Source organism: Urtica dioica, chromosome 4, assembly GCF_054948205.1.
Source record: "Urtica dioica subsp. dioica isolate 48M chromosome 4, U.dioica_male_clone48M_v1_H2, whole genome shotgun sequence".
Classification (NCBI taxonomy): Eukaryota; Viridiplantae; Streptophyta; class Magnoliopsida; order Rosales; family Urticaceae; genus Urtica; species Urtica dioica.
The window spans coordinates 14,672,065-14,688,217 of NC_142759.1; the positions used below are offsets into that span (position 1 = coordinate 14,672,065).

The 16,153-nt window shown below is 40.5% G+C and overlaps 3 protein-coding genes across 4 annotated transcripts; 2 read left to right on the top strand and 1 right to left on the bottom strand.

Moving 5' to 3' along the window:
* The first annotated feature begins 868 nt into the window (after positions 1 to 868).
* LOC149400730 (uncharacterized) lies at positions 869 to 10,458 on the top strand. 2 transcript variants are annotated; one of them, XM_089611378.1, is made up of 23 exons: positions 869 to 1,959; positions 2,511 to 2,626; positions 2,868 to 3,076; positions 3,196 to 3,315; positions 3,570 to 3,698; positions 3,789 to 3,914; positions 4,067 to 4,122; positions 4,198 to 4,300; positions 4,410 to 4,527; positions 4,696 to 4,905; positions 5,523 to 5,856; positions 6,164 to 6,257; positions 6,706 to 6,814; positions 6,968 to 7,233; positions 7,330 to 7,457; positions 7,578 to 7,812; positions 8,052 to 8,240; positions 8,323 to 8,612; positions 8,701 to 8,884; positions 8,991 to 9,233; positions 9,335 to 9,423; positions 9,505 to 9,683; positions 9,925 to 10,458. In XM_089611378.1, the coding sequence occupies exons 1-22, from the start codon at positions 1,139 to 1,141 to the stop codon at positions 9,650 to 9,652; spliced, it is 4,317 nt and encodes a 1,438-aa protein (XP_089467504.1). In that variant the 5' UTR covers positions 869 to 1,138; the 3' UTR covers positions 9,653 to 9,683; positions 9,925 to 10,458. The 2 variants fall into 2 exon arrangements, with proteins under 2 accessions (XP_089467504.1, XP_089467503.1); XM_089611377.1 differs by lacking the exon at positions 9,925 to 10,458 and having other exon boundaries at positions 9,505 to 9,904.
* A 1,134-nt stretch (positions 10,459 to 11,592) lies between these two features.
* GGT4 (gamma-glutamyl transpeptidase 4) lies at positions 11,593 to 14,309 on the top strand. Its single transcript, XM_089611484.1, has 7 exons — positions 11,593 to 11,786; positions 11,934 to 12,271; positions 12,372 to 12,890; positions 12,983 to 13,218; positions 13,303 to 13,567; positions 13,636 to 13,773; positions 13,861 to 14,309. Exons 1-7 carry the CDS (start codon positions 11,672 to 11,674, stop codon positions 14,131 to 14,133), a joined length of 1,884 nt encoding a protein of 627 aa, XP_089467610.1. The 5' UTR covers positions 11,593 to 11,671; the 3' UTR covers positions 14,134 to 14,309.
* Positions 14,310 to 14,472: 163 nt separating this feature from the next.
* Positions 14,473 to 15,385, bottom strand: LOC149400732 (SNARE-like superfamily protein). The gene is made up of 4 exons (XM_089611485.1): positions 15,153 to 15,385; positions 14,994 to 15,080; positions 14,832 to 14,900; positions 14,473 to 14,735 (listed from the first exon to the last, which is right to left on the bottom strand). Exons 1-4 carry the CDS (start codon positions 15,381 to 15,383, stop codon positions 14,601 to 14,603), a joined length of 522 nt encoding a protein of 173 aa, XP_089467611.1. The 5' UTR covers positions 15,384 to 15,385; the 3' UTR covers positions 14,473 to 14,600.
* Between the last annotated feature and the right edge of the window lie 768 nt (positions 15,386 to 16,153).

Here is a 16,153-nt window from a genome sequence, read left to right on the forward strand (position 1 = left end):
GGGGTCCAGCAGAACGCTCGAGAGGTGTTCGACGAAATGCCGCAGAGAAAACCTTCACCGCCGGAGAGCGTGAACATGGCAGGGATTTCGTCGAGGTTTTGATCGGGGTCCAGCAAAACGCCTGAGACATTTTTGGCGATAGAAAAAAAAGAAAAAAATACGTTTTTACCCTTGTTTGTTTAACACCGTCAGATAAATTTTGACAGAAGAACTATGTTTGTTACGATGCAAGATTTTAGGGTTGGTTGTGTACGATTTTCAAATTGAGGGGTATAGTGTTACACGTGCAGGAGTTCAAATGGTATTGCTGTAAATAATCCTAATGTTATACATAGCACTGTGCTATTAGCACACCTCTTACTTAAAGTTAAAATCAATCCAATTTTCAAAAGGCAAGTATAGCGATCAGTTCTGACATCTGATGAAGTGGACTCCTCAAGGCGAGACACGTTGAATTCATACTCGATTATAGACTTACAACGATGTGTCACAACTCACATGCCACGACTCGAGCCTTTGATATCAATCCTGGTTTAATATCATTATCTTTTACTTAATCACACCATGCAAGACAAAACTTTGTTGTTGGGTTGTTACTTGTTACCCAGCTATTGGGTCGGTTTATTCTTTTATATATTCCGTTCCCACAATTCCAACTTTTCAAGTTTTCTTTATTGTCCGGTCTTTGTATGGATAATTTAAAAAAAAAAAAAACCGAAAAGGGAAAAGGACAGGGATATTGGGCCCAAGCAAATTGTCTCAAGGCCTAAGGCCCAATAGGCATCTTCGCTGCCTCGTCATCTTCCTCCACTGTTTCTGTTTTCGTGCTGTTATATGCTTCTCTGTCGAATATTTTTTATTCGACACCTTCACGATTTCCATTAATGGCATTCACGAGGGTCTGGTTCTCCAGTGAATATTCCTGTTCAATCTCCTGAATTATTCTCGTACCTCGAAGAGAGACTCGAATTTAATCATATTCGTTCGGCTTCTCAGCCAGTCGAGTCGCTCGGCGAGCTCGGACGAGCCTTGCTCTCTCCACTGCCAATTCAAATTCGGAAGCTTTTCTATACCCTAATTCTGCTTCAATTACAAGAATTTCTTTGTTGGTGATGAGTTTGAGTTTTGATTCCTCGAAATGGCTGGGACTTTCCTCATCCTTCTTCTTTTCCGTGCGATTTTGGCGGCAACAGCGACTCAGTCCCTGAATTTCGAATCGGACGACGAATTTTCAATCGCCGGATTCGATTTCGACACGTTTCGAGGCGACTACACTCCTCCGGCTCCGCCTCCCCCGTCGCCGCCGCCGCACCCTCCTTCCGCCGCCTGCGACGACGGTCTAGGCGGAATCGGCTCGCTCAACACCTTGTGCGAGCTCAACTCGAGCCTCTCCTTCGAGGAAGACGTATACATCGAAGGAAATGGAAGCTTGCACATTCTCCCAGGCGTTACCATTAGCTGCCTCACGCTCGGTTGCTCGATTCTGATCAACGTCACCGGAGAATTCAAGCTAGGTCAAAACTCGACGATCATCGCCGCCTCGGTCGGCGTAAGCGCGCGAGTCGCGGAATTCTCCGAACGGTCGCTGATCAACGTCACCGCCTCGGCCGGAGATCCGCCGGAGCAGACCAGCGGGACGCCGAGCGGCGTCCAGGGAGGCGGCGGCGGACACGGTGGCAGAGGAGCCAGCTGTGTTTCTGATAACACGAAGCTTCCTGATGATGTTTGGGGAGGGGACGCTTATTCATGGTCGTCGCTGGACAAGCCGGCGAGCTATGGAAGCCGTGGAGGCACGACAAGCAAGGAGGTCAGGTACGGCGGTGAAGGAGGTGGTAGAGTTTGGGTTGAGGTCGCCGAGGAGGTCGAGATCGCCGGAACTCTCTTGGCCGACGGCGGTGATGGCGGCCTCAAAGGCGGTGGGGGGTCTGGAGGTAGCATTTATATCAAAGCTCATAGAATGTAATTGCTAAATACCTTCTCTTTCCTTCTTTTTTTTTTTTTCTGTGTGGTGTTATGTCTTTCTTATCATTCATTGTGACTTGATCGTTGATTGTGATTGAATTGAATTAGGTGGTTTTGTTTGCCTCGTGAGTTTTAATTGGTATTGCCACATTATTTTTCTCCTCTTTCTTTTTACGGGAGAGAGTGACGTGTGATTATGTTTTTCAATGACTTTGGTAAGTTGATTGCTTATTTCAAAGCGACTCAGTATGTATTTGTTTTTTGCTTACTTTGTTGGATAAGTAGGAATTGTTCTTGATGTGTATGCGCTTCTTTCTTATTTATTGGGCATGTGCTGTGCAGAAATGAAAGTAGATAATTTTCGATAACCTTGAATTTGTGGTTCATGACATGTCCAAGTGAGCAAAAGATGAAGTGATATCTTGAAATTAGATCTCTGTATATTATAACATTGCCTAGATTTGGTTCGGCTTGTGTCATATGAAGCTCGCTACTTTGGGCAATGATCTCTTAATTTCATGTAAACCTTGTTTACTTTTCGACGGCAGGACCGGAAGTGGCAAAATCAGTGCTGCTGGGGGTAATGGATTTGCTGGAGGAGGCGGTGGGAGACTTTCCATCGATGTTTTCAGCAGGCATGATGATACACAGTTTTTCGTGCATGGTAATAATTCATTGCTAGAAAAAAATAGAAGTAGTCTGTTTTTAAGCATATATTTCTATGGCCAGAGTTGTCAAATCTGTGGCTTACTGTAATATTTAGTATGGCTGTTTTGTTTTTAAAAAATGTAAAAGCAGGATGTGAGATAACAGTTGTACACGTAAAGGGAAATTTATTTTGGCCGATAGGATGAATTATGTTTAAGAGTTTAGTCTTTATTCATTGTGGATTTTCCTTACTACAGGTGGAAGGAGTTTAGGGTGCCCTGAAAATTCAGGTGCTGCTGGGACATACTATGATGCTGTACCTCGGAGTCTTATAGTGAGCAATCATAACTTGTCTACTCAGACCGACACGCTTCTGCTAGACTTCCCTAAGCAGCCACTTTGGACAAATGTGTACATAAAAGATCATGCTAAAGCTTTGGTTCCTTTGTTCTGGAGCCGTGTTCAGGTAGTCAAAGCTAAAATCTTTCTTTATGCAATTTACTGTATTTCTTCATGGCAAACGGTTAACTAGTCTTTAAATGTCGTCACAAGCACGCATGGTTTAAATATTTATTCATCATATAGGTTCAAGGACAGATTCGTTTGTCATGTGCTGCATCTTTGAGCTTTGGACTTGCTCATTTTGCTTCATCAGAGTTCGAGCTGATGGCTGAAGAGCTTCTCATGAGCGACTCTGTTATTAAGGCAAGTACGGTGAACACATGTGCACTTAGTTCCTTGAACTCTATGGATATAGGACTCTGAACTTATATTAACAGATATTATTACCTTTAAGGAGTCATTAATATATTATGTTCCTACAATTTCACTCTTTTTTTTTTCTTTTTTTTTTCCTCATTTGCAATCATGCAAATCGTGATTTGCCTATTTGGCTATAAGTGTAGCATACCGTTGTATATTTTCATTGTATTTACCTCCATCATTACATGAAAATTCAGATCTTTGGGGCTCTTCGTATGTCTGTCAAAATCTACTTGATGTGGAATTCCAAAATGATTGTAGATGGCGGAACTGATGCAATTGTTGCAACATCTTTGCTCGAGGCAAGCAACTTAGTTGTTCTCAAGGTATTTTATCCTTGCGCGAGACTTGGTGTCTGTTGAACCTGTATATCATACTATGTTCATCTCTGAATTGGTCCTTGCCTTTTGTTTTAGGAATCATCTGTGATCCACTCTAATGCAAATATGGGAATTCACGGACAAGGTTTCTTGAATTTGTCAGGACCAGGAAATCTGATTGAAGCAGAACGTCTGATTCTCTCGCTATTTTTTGGCATAAATGTGAGACAATAGCCCGTCGTTAAAATTTGATTTGGATCCATTTACTTAAAGGAAATACACTCAGACGCGTGCATGGAAACACAATCCTTGCGAGAATTTCACATTTAGCATTATCTGACATGCTTGTTTGATTTATCTTTGTAAATGCGCAGATAGATCCTGGATCTGTTCTTCGAGGTCCCTTGGAGAAGGCTAATGGAAATCATATGTAAGTTTTAGCTTTCTTATTATTAATTTGTTTATGCTATCCATGTTACGATGTATGTAATTTGAGGGATTTCAGGACACCACCGCGGCTTTACTGTGATCGCCCAGATTGCCCCCTTGAGCTGATTCATCCACCTGAAGATTGTAATGTGAACTCTACACTGGCATTTACTATTCAGGTGTTCAATCAGCCCATATTGACAGCAAATTATTTCTTGGCACATTGATTTATGTTTGTTTTATCATCTGTGTTTCTGAAAAAAGTGTAAATTGTGTTTGCTGATTCAGATATGCCGAGTAGAAGATGTTCTTGTTGAAGGCAGAGTAACTGGATCTGTTATTCATTTCCACCTGGTTAGATCAGTAAACGTCGCCTCTTCTGGGGTGATCAGTGCATCTGGGCTAGGTTTGGCTTTAAATTCATCTTTGATACAGGGCTTTTACACCATATAAAGTATGGAAATTTATTCGGAATTAGATTTTCAAAAGATATTTAAAAATATTGGCGTGCTGTGAAAGCTCATGATTTGGTTAAAAACAAATTCTTATTAAACATTTTTGGGACTGTCCTCAGGCTGCACATATGGAGTGGGCAGAGGAAAAATGTTAGAAAATGGTATATCTGGTGGCGGTGGGCATGGTGGAAAAGGTGGTGATGGATATTATGATGGAAATTTTATCGACGGTGGTGCAACATATGGAGATGCTGGCCTACCTTGTGAACTTGGCAGTGGTAGTGGAAATGAGAGCCGAGCTGGATCTACTGCAGGTGGTGGTATTATAGGTAAGTTTTCAACGCTTTTGAACTTCTAGATTTTTATTGAAAGAAACAGTGGTATATCTATATAAAAAATTGGCAAGAGGCTGGTTACATCAACTTTTGGATTTTTATTAGATGGAACAAGAAAAGTACTGCAACAAACTCTTTTGACACAATCTTGTGAACTTTTCAAAACCCAATGGTATTACATCACCCCGTGCTTCAATCATACAAAATCCTAATTACGGGCTAGAGCCTCGAATTCTGCAGCCTATAAAAACAACTGTCTGCTTGAAGCAAGCTGGAATTTGAAGCAATCTGGATAAAAATAATCAAAATTGACATGTTGACATATTTCAGCAGTTTTTTATCCTTTAATCTAGGTTACATATCTTCTATAAACCAACTCACTTGGGATTAAAATTGTTATATTGGTTGTAAACCAACTCACGTGGGATTAAAATTGTTATATTGGTTGCTCCCCTGCCCTTGATATGGACTTCAGTTTATTCCAATCTTGCCACAAATTATTGATCGAGCCCTTTAAACAGATTTAGCCTCTTCTGCTTTTGTTACTTCCTGATTTTTATTTGTTCTTGCAATGATGGACATTGTTAATGTGGTCTTCTCTCCTTGGACAGTTATGGGTTCACTGGAGCATGCATTGTCTAGTTTGTCGCTTGATGGTTCACTTAAGGCTGATGGGCAAAGCTTTGGAGTAGATTCGGCGAAGCAAAATGATAAGAAGTTTCTTTCAAAAATAGGTCCTGGGGGTGGCTCTGGTGGGACACTTCTTTTATTTATTCATACATTGCAACTTGGTGACTCTTCAATTATCTCCACTGTTGGTGGACATGGCTGCCCCAATGGTGGCGGTGGTGGTGGCGGAGGAAGGGTTCACTTTCACTGGTCAGAAATTCCAGTTGGGGATGCATATCTCCCAATAGCCACTGTGAAAGGAAGCATTCTTACTGGGTATCGTTCATACTTATGTTCACTTCCATGTGGCTAATTATAAATAAGTACCATTCGTTGATTTTCCTACTGTCTATTAGTAAACACACTAGTTAGTCTGTTACAACTGGGGATATTATTCACTCGCATTGATTTCTGCCAGTAAGGTTATGAATCACGATTCGCCGAAGAAATGGCTAACTCATATATCTTTTACCATCATCGTGGATTGCTTTGGTCTTCTACTGGGACTAAATCTCAGTTCTAGAATTGCTTTTAGAAAATTCATTCAGTTTGAATGCCTTTTTTTTCGCTCTCTTGATGGCAGGGGAGGATACGGCAGAGGTCAGGGTCGTGCCGGGCAAAATGGGACAGTTAGTGGAACAGCCTGCCCTAAAGGGCTTTATGGCATCTTCTGCGAGGTACCTCTCCAACTAATCTTGTCCCTCAATCTCCAACTAATGGCCTTATTTAAAAAAGAGATGAACAAAAATTCATTGTCTATGCCATTTCTGACATTAAAAGAAGTAGTTGATAAACCTACTTTGATGCTGATTGTACTTGTTATTAATAAGATATTAATTGGTGTCATCAACTGCAAATATTGTGAACTCCATCTGTTCCTTATCTTGTTTATATGTAAATCTGGCTTGTGCCACTATTAATAGAAAAAGTTACTGTTTCAAAAAAAAAAAAAACTGCAAATATTGTAAATCTCTTTATTGAGTTGTCTTACTCCAACATATCCTGATCTTAAACTAGTCACCAAACAGTCTTTGCTATATGGTTGGCCCATCTTATTTAATATTGTGTGGGATGTGTCTAAGGATCTGGTGAAGCACTATTTAATGTTTTTCTCACGTACCGCAGGAGTGCCCAGTTGGAACTTTCAAGAATGTTAGTGGATCTCATAGAGCACTTTGTTATGATTGTCCAGCCTATGAGCTTCCGCACCGTGGCATATATGTTACTATTCGAGGTATATAGTATATACATGGGTGGATATACTGTGAAATTCTTGTTCTTATTATCTTTGAACAGAAGGATGTTGTATATTGTTGGATGCTTTATATTATGGTTCTGTAGTAAAATTATTAGTATAGCCTAAAATTTTTGTCATTCTTCACTACAGGGGGCGTTACTGAAGCTCCTTGTCCATACAAGTGCATTTCTGACAGATATCACATGCCAAACTGTTACACGGCGCTTGAAGAGTTGGTCTACACTTTTGGTGGGCCTTGGTTATTTGGCTTTCTTCTATTAAGTATCCTCATCCTTTTAGCTCTGGTTTTAAGTGTTGCACGGATGAAGTACGTCAGCGTGGAAGAGATTCCAGCCCTTGTCCCTGCTCGACATGGCTCTCAAATAGACCTTCCTTTCTTGGAATCGTTGAATGAGGTCCGACATTTATTTATCGTGGCATATATTTTCTCAAGGACTTGTCTCTTCCCTCTAGCATTTATCAATAAAGTCATCCATCCTATTTTTACCCAGGTTCTCGAAGTAAATAGAAATGAGGAATCCCAAAACCACGTGCATAGGATGTATTTCATGGGGCCTAATACCTTCAGTGAACCCTGGTACCTGCCTCATTCGCCTCCGCAGCAAGTTAAAGAAATTGTGTAAGTTCGCATGAGTGTTTAGATTGATAAAAAATAGATCCTATTTCATTTGAATAATGCGTAAGCTCATTTAAATAGACACCACCCGTTTTGACATTACTTATCTTCCTTGCATGGTAGATATGAGGATGCATTCAATAGATTTGTGGATGAGATTAATGATTTAGCACCTTATCAATGGTGGGAAGGGTCAGTTTACAGAATTCTATCGGTCCTTGCATATCCACTTGCATGGCTTTGGCTACAGCGATGTCGAAAAAATAAGCTTCAGCAGCTTCGTGAATTTGTACGATCAGGATATGATCACGCTTGCTTGCGTTCTTGTCGTTCACGTGCTCTATATGAAGGACTCAAGGTTTATTTTCCCTCTTAGCTGACATTGAAGCATGCACTCTGAAAAATAAAATATTAACTGTTGTGTGCAGTTACTAAATATTTCTGCATGCACATGGACGTGTTTTTGTCCAAATGTCATGATGCAACATCACGAGTTAAATAAAGAGTAGCGTATTTTAGTAGTGGTCTATATAAAGAGTGTGTGTGTTTAAAAAAGAATAAGGGGGTTGAAGTATTTTATTTATTTTCATTTTGAAGGTGGCTGCAACAGCTGATTTGATGCTTGCATATGTAGACTTTTTCATCAGTGGAGATGAAAAGAAAGCTGATCTTCCTCCTCGTCTTGATCAACGCTTACCAATGTCACTCATATTTGGAGGAGATGGAAGCTACATGGCTCCTTTCTCTCTCCATAGTGACAACATTCTCACCATTCTCATGAGCCAGGTATGTAAACTTCTGTTGCTATAATTGATATGTAGTTCTCTCTTCTAGACAGGCGATCTCAAATATTTGACCCCCTTTTCAGTCTATCCCACCTACCATATGGTATCGACTTGTGGCTGGTCTAAATGCTCAACTGCGCTTAGTTCGTTCTGGACATTTAAAAATGACGTTCAGTCATGTGGTCCAATGGCTTGAAACGCACGCGAATCCGAAATTAAAAATATACGGCGTACGCGTTGATCTTTCGTGGTTCCCACGTACTGCTTCTGGGTATCGTCAGTTTGGCGTCGTGGTGTATGCTACTGAAAATCAAAGCAGCCTGGTATCTCATGAAACTCATCAGATCTCACCGCTCACTGGACAGGGATCAGGGTAACAACTTGCCCTTGATATTTTTGGAACGTTAATTTTTGTTAGCTACGCTAACTTTTCTATTCTATGGGCCTCGTATAATTTGCAGTGGGCCAAGATTTGATCGGGAAGATCAGCCAGACAACTTGAAAAGTGATGAAGACCGCATGGCAGATAAAAGGTTTTCTGGAGAGATTTTGAACGCCAGAAGCATAAGAACGCTGAAGGAGAATAAATCTATGTATTACCCTTTTTCTTTCGTATTGTACAACACCAAGCCTGTTGGGCGTCAGGTATATGAATAACCTTATTTGCACAAATTTCTCCCTACTATTGACTCTCGAGTTAAAATTCGGGTCAGGCTTCCTAAACTTTTCCATCTTTGTCCAACTGTTGTAGGATCTGGTTGGTTTGCTAATCTCCATTCTGTTACTCGGAGATTTCAGCTTAGTCTGTCTCGCTTTGCTCCAACAATATTCCATTTTGCTACTCAACTTCTTTTTGGTGCTATTTGTCCTTCCTTTCGGCCTACTTTTCCCTTTCCCCGCCGGAATTAGTGCTTTATTTAGTCAAGGACCAAGACGATCAGCCGGTCTTGCACGTGTATATGCCTTGTGGAACATCACGTCCTTGATCAATGTCGTATGTCTTTCTAGACTCAAAAGACTTCTGTTATTTCTTAAAGAAACCCATGTCTTTAAAATATGCACTCCTTAAGTTCTGTATCTCTTTCTCTCCCTCAGATAGTAGCTTTTATATGCGGATTCCTTCATTATACATCCCGCTCAAGTAAGAAGCACAAAACAGACTTTCAGCCCTGGAATTTTAGCATGTAAGTAAATTTCTGCTTGCCTGCTATTTAAAGAAAATACTCGTCTTCTTAATAGCGCATTTGCTAACTGTGAAAATGCAGGGACGAAAGTGAATGGTGGGTACTTCCGTCAGGATTGGCAGTGTGTAAAATAATACAAGCACGTTTTATCGACCGCCACGCGGCCAATCAGGAAATTCAGGATCACTCTTTGTATAGCAATGACCCTGAAGTCTTTTGGCAGTCCTGAATACCGTAATTCACAGTGTACAGTTCTGGGAGTTAGTAATCCATTCTTTCTTTCTCTTTTTCTTTGCCTTCTTCCATATTCTTTATTGTTATGTTTTCTTACTTCTCACTGATATGGATAGAGAACATTTGGTGAAACCCAGTGAAGGATTCCTTTTTGAGTTTTGACAAATATGTATTGAGTAGCTTCTTTTCTTTACAATTACCCTGTGACACTTGGTGGTGTTATATTGTAAATGTGATTATTATATCATTATCTTCCCAATCTGGCAGTTTTACGATGTTTTTACATGTCCTCGTAAGCCGTGGTGGTCTGGGAACCGGATTTTTTCATGCAAGCAGCTCGGGTTTTTGTGGAGAAGGTTATAGTTGCTCAGTAATTTTGATTCGGTCCTTTTAGTGGTAGTAAGTAGAATACCTTACTGTCAGTAGTGTTGGGGTAAAGCTACAAATATTATCAAAAGCCAAAAATCAATTTCTTAAAAGATTATTTCTTTTGAGCCAACTGTTTTATAGTTATACATCTCGAATTTTATCATACTCACAATAAAGGTTTTTCTCTGTAAAAATAGACGATGGAAAGCTGATTTTGAAGGTCATGCTAATATGAATGAAAGCTGTGATTAGTTATGAACGGAAAGACACGACCAGATATGAACGGAAGCCTTTTACATTCAATCGGTTTATGAATGGAAAATGGACATGAACAATATTATGTACCATGTTTATTTCTCTGAATAAATATTTTGCTTGGCCTCTTCAACGGTTCAACCTTTAAAATATGCGCCGCAAGATGGGTGTTGAGTGTGCAAAAACATGTATGTCGTAGTACTAGTTAGCGTGACATAAAAAAATTTGGAAAGTTGTTTTCATGTCATCGCAACTTTTTTTTTTTTTTTGTTGTTGACATCTGATAGGCCTTCGGAGTAGATATATGATTAATTATTGATTGCAACCTGAACAAGAAATTCAACCTCCTCATTTGTTGCGTAAATAAGTAGTCTGCTTATTAGTCGTCTTAACAAGTAAGATGGTGTGTCAAATGATTAAGGATTATAAAAATACAAAATAACCATTCAAACTAATTAATTTATTTACAAAATAGCCAAATATTTAAGTTTTAGTAAAAATCGAAGTTTTATTTTTTTTAGGAAAATAGTTAAAGTTCGACACGGTTAATAAATTTATCATCATGGCCGATAAATTTTTTACACGTACAACTAATGCTTGCGAAGTTTTAAATTTTGTTTATTTTAAACAAAGATCAGCTGTTTTGTAAAAAAATTAGCTATTTGTTTTATACTTAAAAGTGAAATTCAACGGATAATTTGTTGGTATGTTTGTGAAAACGCAGTATATGGATAATTCAAATGAATAGGTTCCTACAAACATGTACTGCTGCATTTAGAAAATTATTAAGTTTGTCTATATATGATAACAATAATAAATAATGATGAAGATATGATATATGTGTTATACTTTTCTTTAAAATAGAATATACGGGTAATTAAATATCAAAAAATTAGAAAAATAACCAATTTAAACGTTTGACATTGCTAAATAGTCAACGTTTGGTAAATCTTAAGTAAATAGCCGTAAATAATAACGTGGCCTAAAATACGAAAGTGTCTATTTATCTAAGATTTACATCTGAAAATACATGAAAATGATTATTTATTTAAAATTTACCAAACGTTGATTATTTAGCAATGTCACACGTTTAAGTTTGTTATTTAAAATTTACCGAACGTTTATTGTATGTATGCGTTTTTATTGTAATAAAATTATACAAAATCTCTGCCAATCAGAGAACACATTGCCATTTATACACACACAGTGTTTTTATTGTAATATAATTACGAAAAATCTCTGCCAATCAGAGAACACTTTGCCAGCGGGACCAGCAGTATCGTAACCAACGGACAAATACTGATTACGTGGGTGAAGTGAAGGAATAAGTCTTCATAGTTTTATGTTAATTGTTCTTAGGTAGCTCTCTCTCTCTCTCTCTCTGAGCTTGATGGATCAACAGAGCTTGGAATCCCCGCTCTTCCAAAGCACTGCCTCGGCTGATCAAAACAAGCGATGGAACAAAGCGCTAGTGATTGTTCTCGCTGTCACAATCACCATCACAAGTTAAGCTTCTTTCCCTAAGATCTCTAAACACTTTCTTTCTCCTCATTTTTCCCCCTCTCTGATTCGTGAGACAAATTGGAATCGGAGACCAAAAAAAACGTGGGTTTCAGTTTTATCATCTACGTGTTTCGCAAATCTTTCCTCAGTTACAGCCTGCTTTGTGGTTGCAAGCAATCAGAGTCGCATTTGGGCGGAGAAGTCGAGAGTCAGCGATGGGATCGGAGGAGGGAACGATGAGGTGGTGGAGTCGGAGGAGGGCGTGGTGGCGGCGGACGACGGGCGTTGCTCGGAGGTCGGAGCGGCGTTTCTGCGGCGGAACGGCCACGCTGTCGATGCTGCCGTGGCCGCCGCTCTGTGCGTGGGTGTCGTTAACCCGATGGCCAGCGGGATCGGAGGCGGCGGTTTCCTGGTTCTCAGGTCCGCTTCCACTTCGCTGACCCAAGCTTTCGATCTCAGGGAAACCGCCCCGTTCGCCGCTTCCGAGGTTAGAAATCACGATACTCGTTTGACGCCGAAGTTCAGATGAAAATCGACACACTTTTCGACGAGTTTTTGTTTATTTATTTTATGCATAAACTTGGCAGAATATGTATGAGAAAGATCCCGAAGCCAAGACTTACGGCCCGTTGTCAATGGGGGTTCCGGGCGAGATAGCGGGCTTGCACGAAGCCTGGTTGAAACACGGTCGTTTTCCGTGGAAGACTCTGTTCGGACCCGCCATAAAGCTTGCCAAAGACGGCTTCGTAGTCGCGCCTTATCTCGGGGGATATATAAAGAGCAAAGCCGATATGATTTTGGGAGACCCGGGATTGAAGCGAGTCTTTGCGCCGAACGGGAAGCTCTTGAAGACAGGCGATACGTGCTACAACGCGGAACTCGGGCGCTCGCTCGAGGAAATCGCCGAGCTCGGACCGCAAGCCTTGTACAACGGCAGTGTCGGCGAGAGGCTCGTCAAGGATGTGAGGGAAAGCGGGGGGATTTTGACGATGGAGGACTTGAGGAGGTACAAGGTGAAAGTAACGGAGGCGATGGCCTTCGATGTGATGGGCTACACTGTGCTGGGAATGCCACCGCCTTCCAGCGGAACTCTCGGACTTTCGCTGGTGAGTTTTTTTTTTTTGCACAATTGAGCCGAGCTTGATGTGATTGTTTTTTTGGAATCTGAGTATCCGAAGTTCTTGGTTGATTGAAACAGGTTCTGAATATCATAAATAGCTATGGAAGTCTTGATGCTGCGAAAGGGAATATCGGCCTGCACAGGGTGATCGAAGCACTCAAACACATGTATGCCGTCCGAATGAACTTGGGAGATCCCGATTTTGTGAACACGAGCCGATACGAGTCTGAAATGCTTTCCCCGGAATTCGCAAAGCATATTCGGGAAAAGATATTCGACAACACTACTTTTCCACCGGAATACTACACGAACAGGTCTGTTGTTTCACAACCGGTGTAATCTCTCTGTAGCTGTATTGACTCCGTAATTTACTTTTTTTTTTTTTTTTTAATTTTCAGGTGGAGTCAACTGCGAGACCACGGGACCAGCCATCTCTGCGTCGTGGATAAAGACCGAAATGCCGTGTCGTTCACGACAACTGTAAATTTCCCTTTCGGGGCTGGAGTTATGTCTCCGTCCACGGGAATCGTGCTGAACAATGAAATGGACGATTTCTCTACACCCACAGAGATAACCGCGGACGATCTCCCTCCCGCCCCTGCAAACTTTATCAGGCCAAACAAGAGACCTTTGTCTTCCATGACGCCCATCATCGTCACAAAGGTACAGAGAAGAACAAAAAAAATTCTTAGGTTCACATCTCGCTAATGACATTGGTGATTCTCATACAGGATAATCAGCTAGTCGGGGTCATCGGTGGAAGTGGCGGTATGAAAATAATCCCTGCCGTGCTCCAAGTTTTCCTCAACTATTTTATCTCGGACATGGACCCACTAACGGCGGTTCAGAACCCACGGGTCTACCACCAGGTTTCTTCTAGTTCCATTCAATTGATCCAAATACTTACACGGACATGTTTCTAAACCTCTAGATTGAGCCCGATTCATTGCTCGCAGTTGATTCCCAACAAAGTCATCTACGAGAACTGGACCGTGATTTGCGGAAATCACATCGAGATTTCGGAGGGCACAAGGCTTTTCTTGAGAGAGAGAGGCCATGAATTAGAGGCCAGGGCAGGAGGTGCCATCACGCAGCTTATCGTTCAAACCAAAGAAAACCCAATGAAAACGGGTCAAAGAAACAGAGACGGGTTAAATGCAAAAACTTTCCAAGGTACACTCATTGCCGTCAGTGACCCGAGAAAGGATGGGAAACCGGCAGCCTGCTAATCGCTGCCTTTTTTTTCATGTGTATATATCATCAATTGCGCCATCGAAGAATATGTATAATTAAAGATGATTTCAAATCTCGGGCAATCTGTATTTTATTAATCAAGTTCGTGATCATGTTGATCCTACAACTGAAAATTAAATAATAAAACGCAATCACCGCTTCTCAGGTCTCACCATGTTGATCCTACTCGTCATACGACACGAACCCTTCCTCCTTCGAGGGAGAGTAGTGATGAGACACAAAAACGAAATGGGTCCTAGATTTGTTGACAAGTATCGACTACAAATATATCAGCATCGCAGACAAACGAGGGTGAACTTTATTTATAAAAAATAAAAAAAAATAAAAAAAGATTGATTATACAGACGGTTTAAAAGGATTGACAGATCAGATCACATACAAACACACACAAAAAAAAAAACATCATCTCCGAGTTCATAGAGAAATTGATACAAACAGGTATTCAAGTTGCCTTGTCCATGAGGTGGATTGGGGCGAGAATGTTGGTCTTGCTGGTCTCGACGATACATCCGTTCATCACCATCTCCTCCAGCATGAAGTGTGCTTTCTCTAAGTGGAACATTATGTCAAGCTCGCACTGCAACACAGCAACAATACGAGCCTGTAAAACAAGGAAAGAAAAAAGAACAAATGGAACACAAATTATCTTCTTCTCTTTCACTACTCAACTCACCACATTGCCGAAATGGCGGTCCATGGTCTCAACCAACAGGTGTATGAACTCCAAGATCGCCAGTTCGTTCTGTGACGTGTACGACACGCAAAGACAGTTCAATTTTGAGTTTCCAATGATCGATCAATGTTAAGCGGTCGTAAAAACCTAGATGTTAGTTACCTCGTCGTTGTCGACTCCGACGAGGAAGAAGAGAGAGGCGTAGCGTCTGTACACGATTTTGTAGTTGCGGTGCTCAACGAATGAACACTGTTTGGTTTGATCGTTTGTTAATGGAAATTTTCAGAAGGAAAAAGGAATGAATCGATGAGGGAGAGAGACCTGTTGGTCGGTGCGAGCAAGGCATTTGCGGACGATCTCGCCTTCGAGGGCTCGGCGTTCTTCGAGGGTGAGATGTTCGTAGTACTGAGCAAGTCTGGTCTGTCCCTGCTTGTTCACCATCAATACGAATCTGATTCCCATTTTCTTCTTCTTCTTCTTCGATCTCGATTTTCCCTTCTCGATTCTTTCTTCTGAATCAGACCCGGTCTCTTTTCTTTTCTCATTGCCCATTCACGCTCCAAACGACATGCCTTTTGTGTCGTTTTTGTTATTCCCCGGAAACGACCTGGTTCTTCATGTTATTACTTTCTTTTTTTTTTTTTTTTTTTTTAATTACTTTTGTGGTTTGTTGGACACGGTTATCTCATTTTTTCTGTGCGGTAACCATCTATATCTCACTCTAAATTTGATTATGAATCAATCTCAAATTCTAATGTAAAATTAATATAAATTATAACGTATTACTAACATAAAAACGTGAACTAGGCAAAGAAGTTTATCATTATAAATACATGGGTTTGTTTTTACATTTTTTTTTTGTTCGAAATTCTTCTTTGTTATCGGAGCACAACGAAATGAACATTTGAAACGATTTATATGTTACATTTAAATTTAGAATTAATGACATTCTTGTCCCCTATAATATGGCACTCATGACAATCCACCCTTTATAATATAAAATCGATCACACTGCCCCTCAATATCATCAGCAATAATGATTTTGGACCTTCCAAGTATTTTCAGCCCAAAACGTCAGTTAAATACTCACGTGTTACGCGAGTTGAATGATATTATTGAAATGGCCTTGGGTCGGATATAACAGCTGATTTATTAATCCCCAAAATTATTTTGTAAAATCAATTGTTTGTAAAATCCTTTAAAAAATCATTTTGTTTTGTAACATTATTGCAATTGTTTTGTAAAATCCTTTAGAAAAAATCCCCAAATCGAGAGAGCTAGGGTTCCGTCTTCAAACATCTTCGATTCGAGTTCAACAAGTG

What these genes read in the sequence shown, in the direction of transcription:
- LOC149400730 (XM_089611378.1), top strand. Translation starts at nt 1,139, where the DNA reads ATGGCTGGGACTTTCCTCATCCTTCTTCTTTTCCGTGCGATTTTGGCG. An exon ending in TATATCAAAGCTCATAGAAT is followed by an intron (nt 1,960 to 2,510) that starts GTAATTGCTAAA and finishes TTTCGACGGCAG; the next exon opens with GACCGGAAGTGGCAAAATCA. An exon ending in CTCTATATGAAGGACTCAAG is followed by an intron (nt 7,813 to 8,051) that starts GTTTATTTTCCC and finishes TTCATTTTGAAG; the next exon opens with GTGGCTGCAACAGCTGATTT.
- GGT4 (XM_089611484.1), top strand. Translation starts at nt 11,672, where the DNA reads ATGGATCAACAGAGCTTGGAATCCCCGCTCTTCCAAAGCACTGCCTCG. An exon ending in TGTCACAATCACCATCACAA is followed by an intron (nt 11,787 to 11,933) that starts GTTAAGCTTCTT and finishes ATCTTTCCTCAG; the next exon opens with TTACAGCCTGCTTTGTGGTT. An exon ending in GAACTCTCGGACTTTCGCTG is followed by an intron (nt 12,891 to 12,982) that starts GTGAGTTTTTTT and finishes TGATTGAAACAG; the next exon opens with GTTCTGAATATCATAAATAG.
- LOC149400732 (XM_089611485.1), bottom strand. Translation starts at nt 15,383, where the DNA reads ATGGGCAATGAGAAAAGAAAAGAGACCGGGTCTGATTCAGAAGAAAGA. An exon ending in TCGGAGTCGACAACGACGAG is followed by an intron (nt 14,901 to 14,993) that starts GTAACTAACATC and finishes TACACGTCACAG; the next exon opens with AACGAACTGGCGATCTTGGA. An exon ending in ACCGCCATTTCGGCAATGTG is followed by an intron (nt 14,736 to 14,831) that starts GTGAGTTGAGTA and finishes GCTGTGTTGCAG; the next exon opens with TGCGAGCTTGACATAATGTT.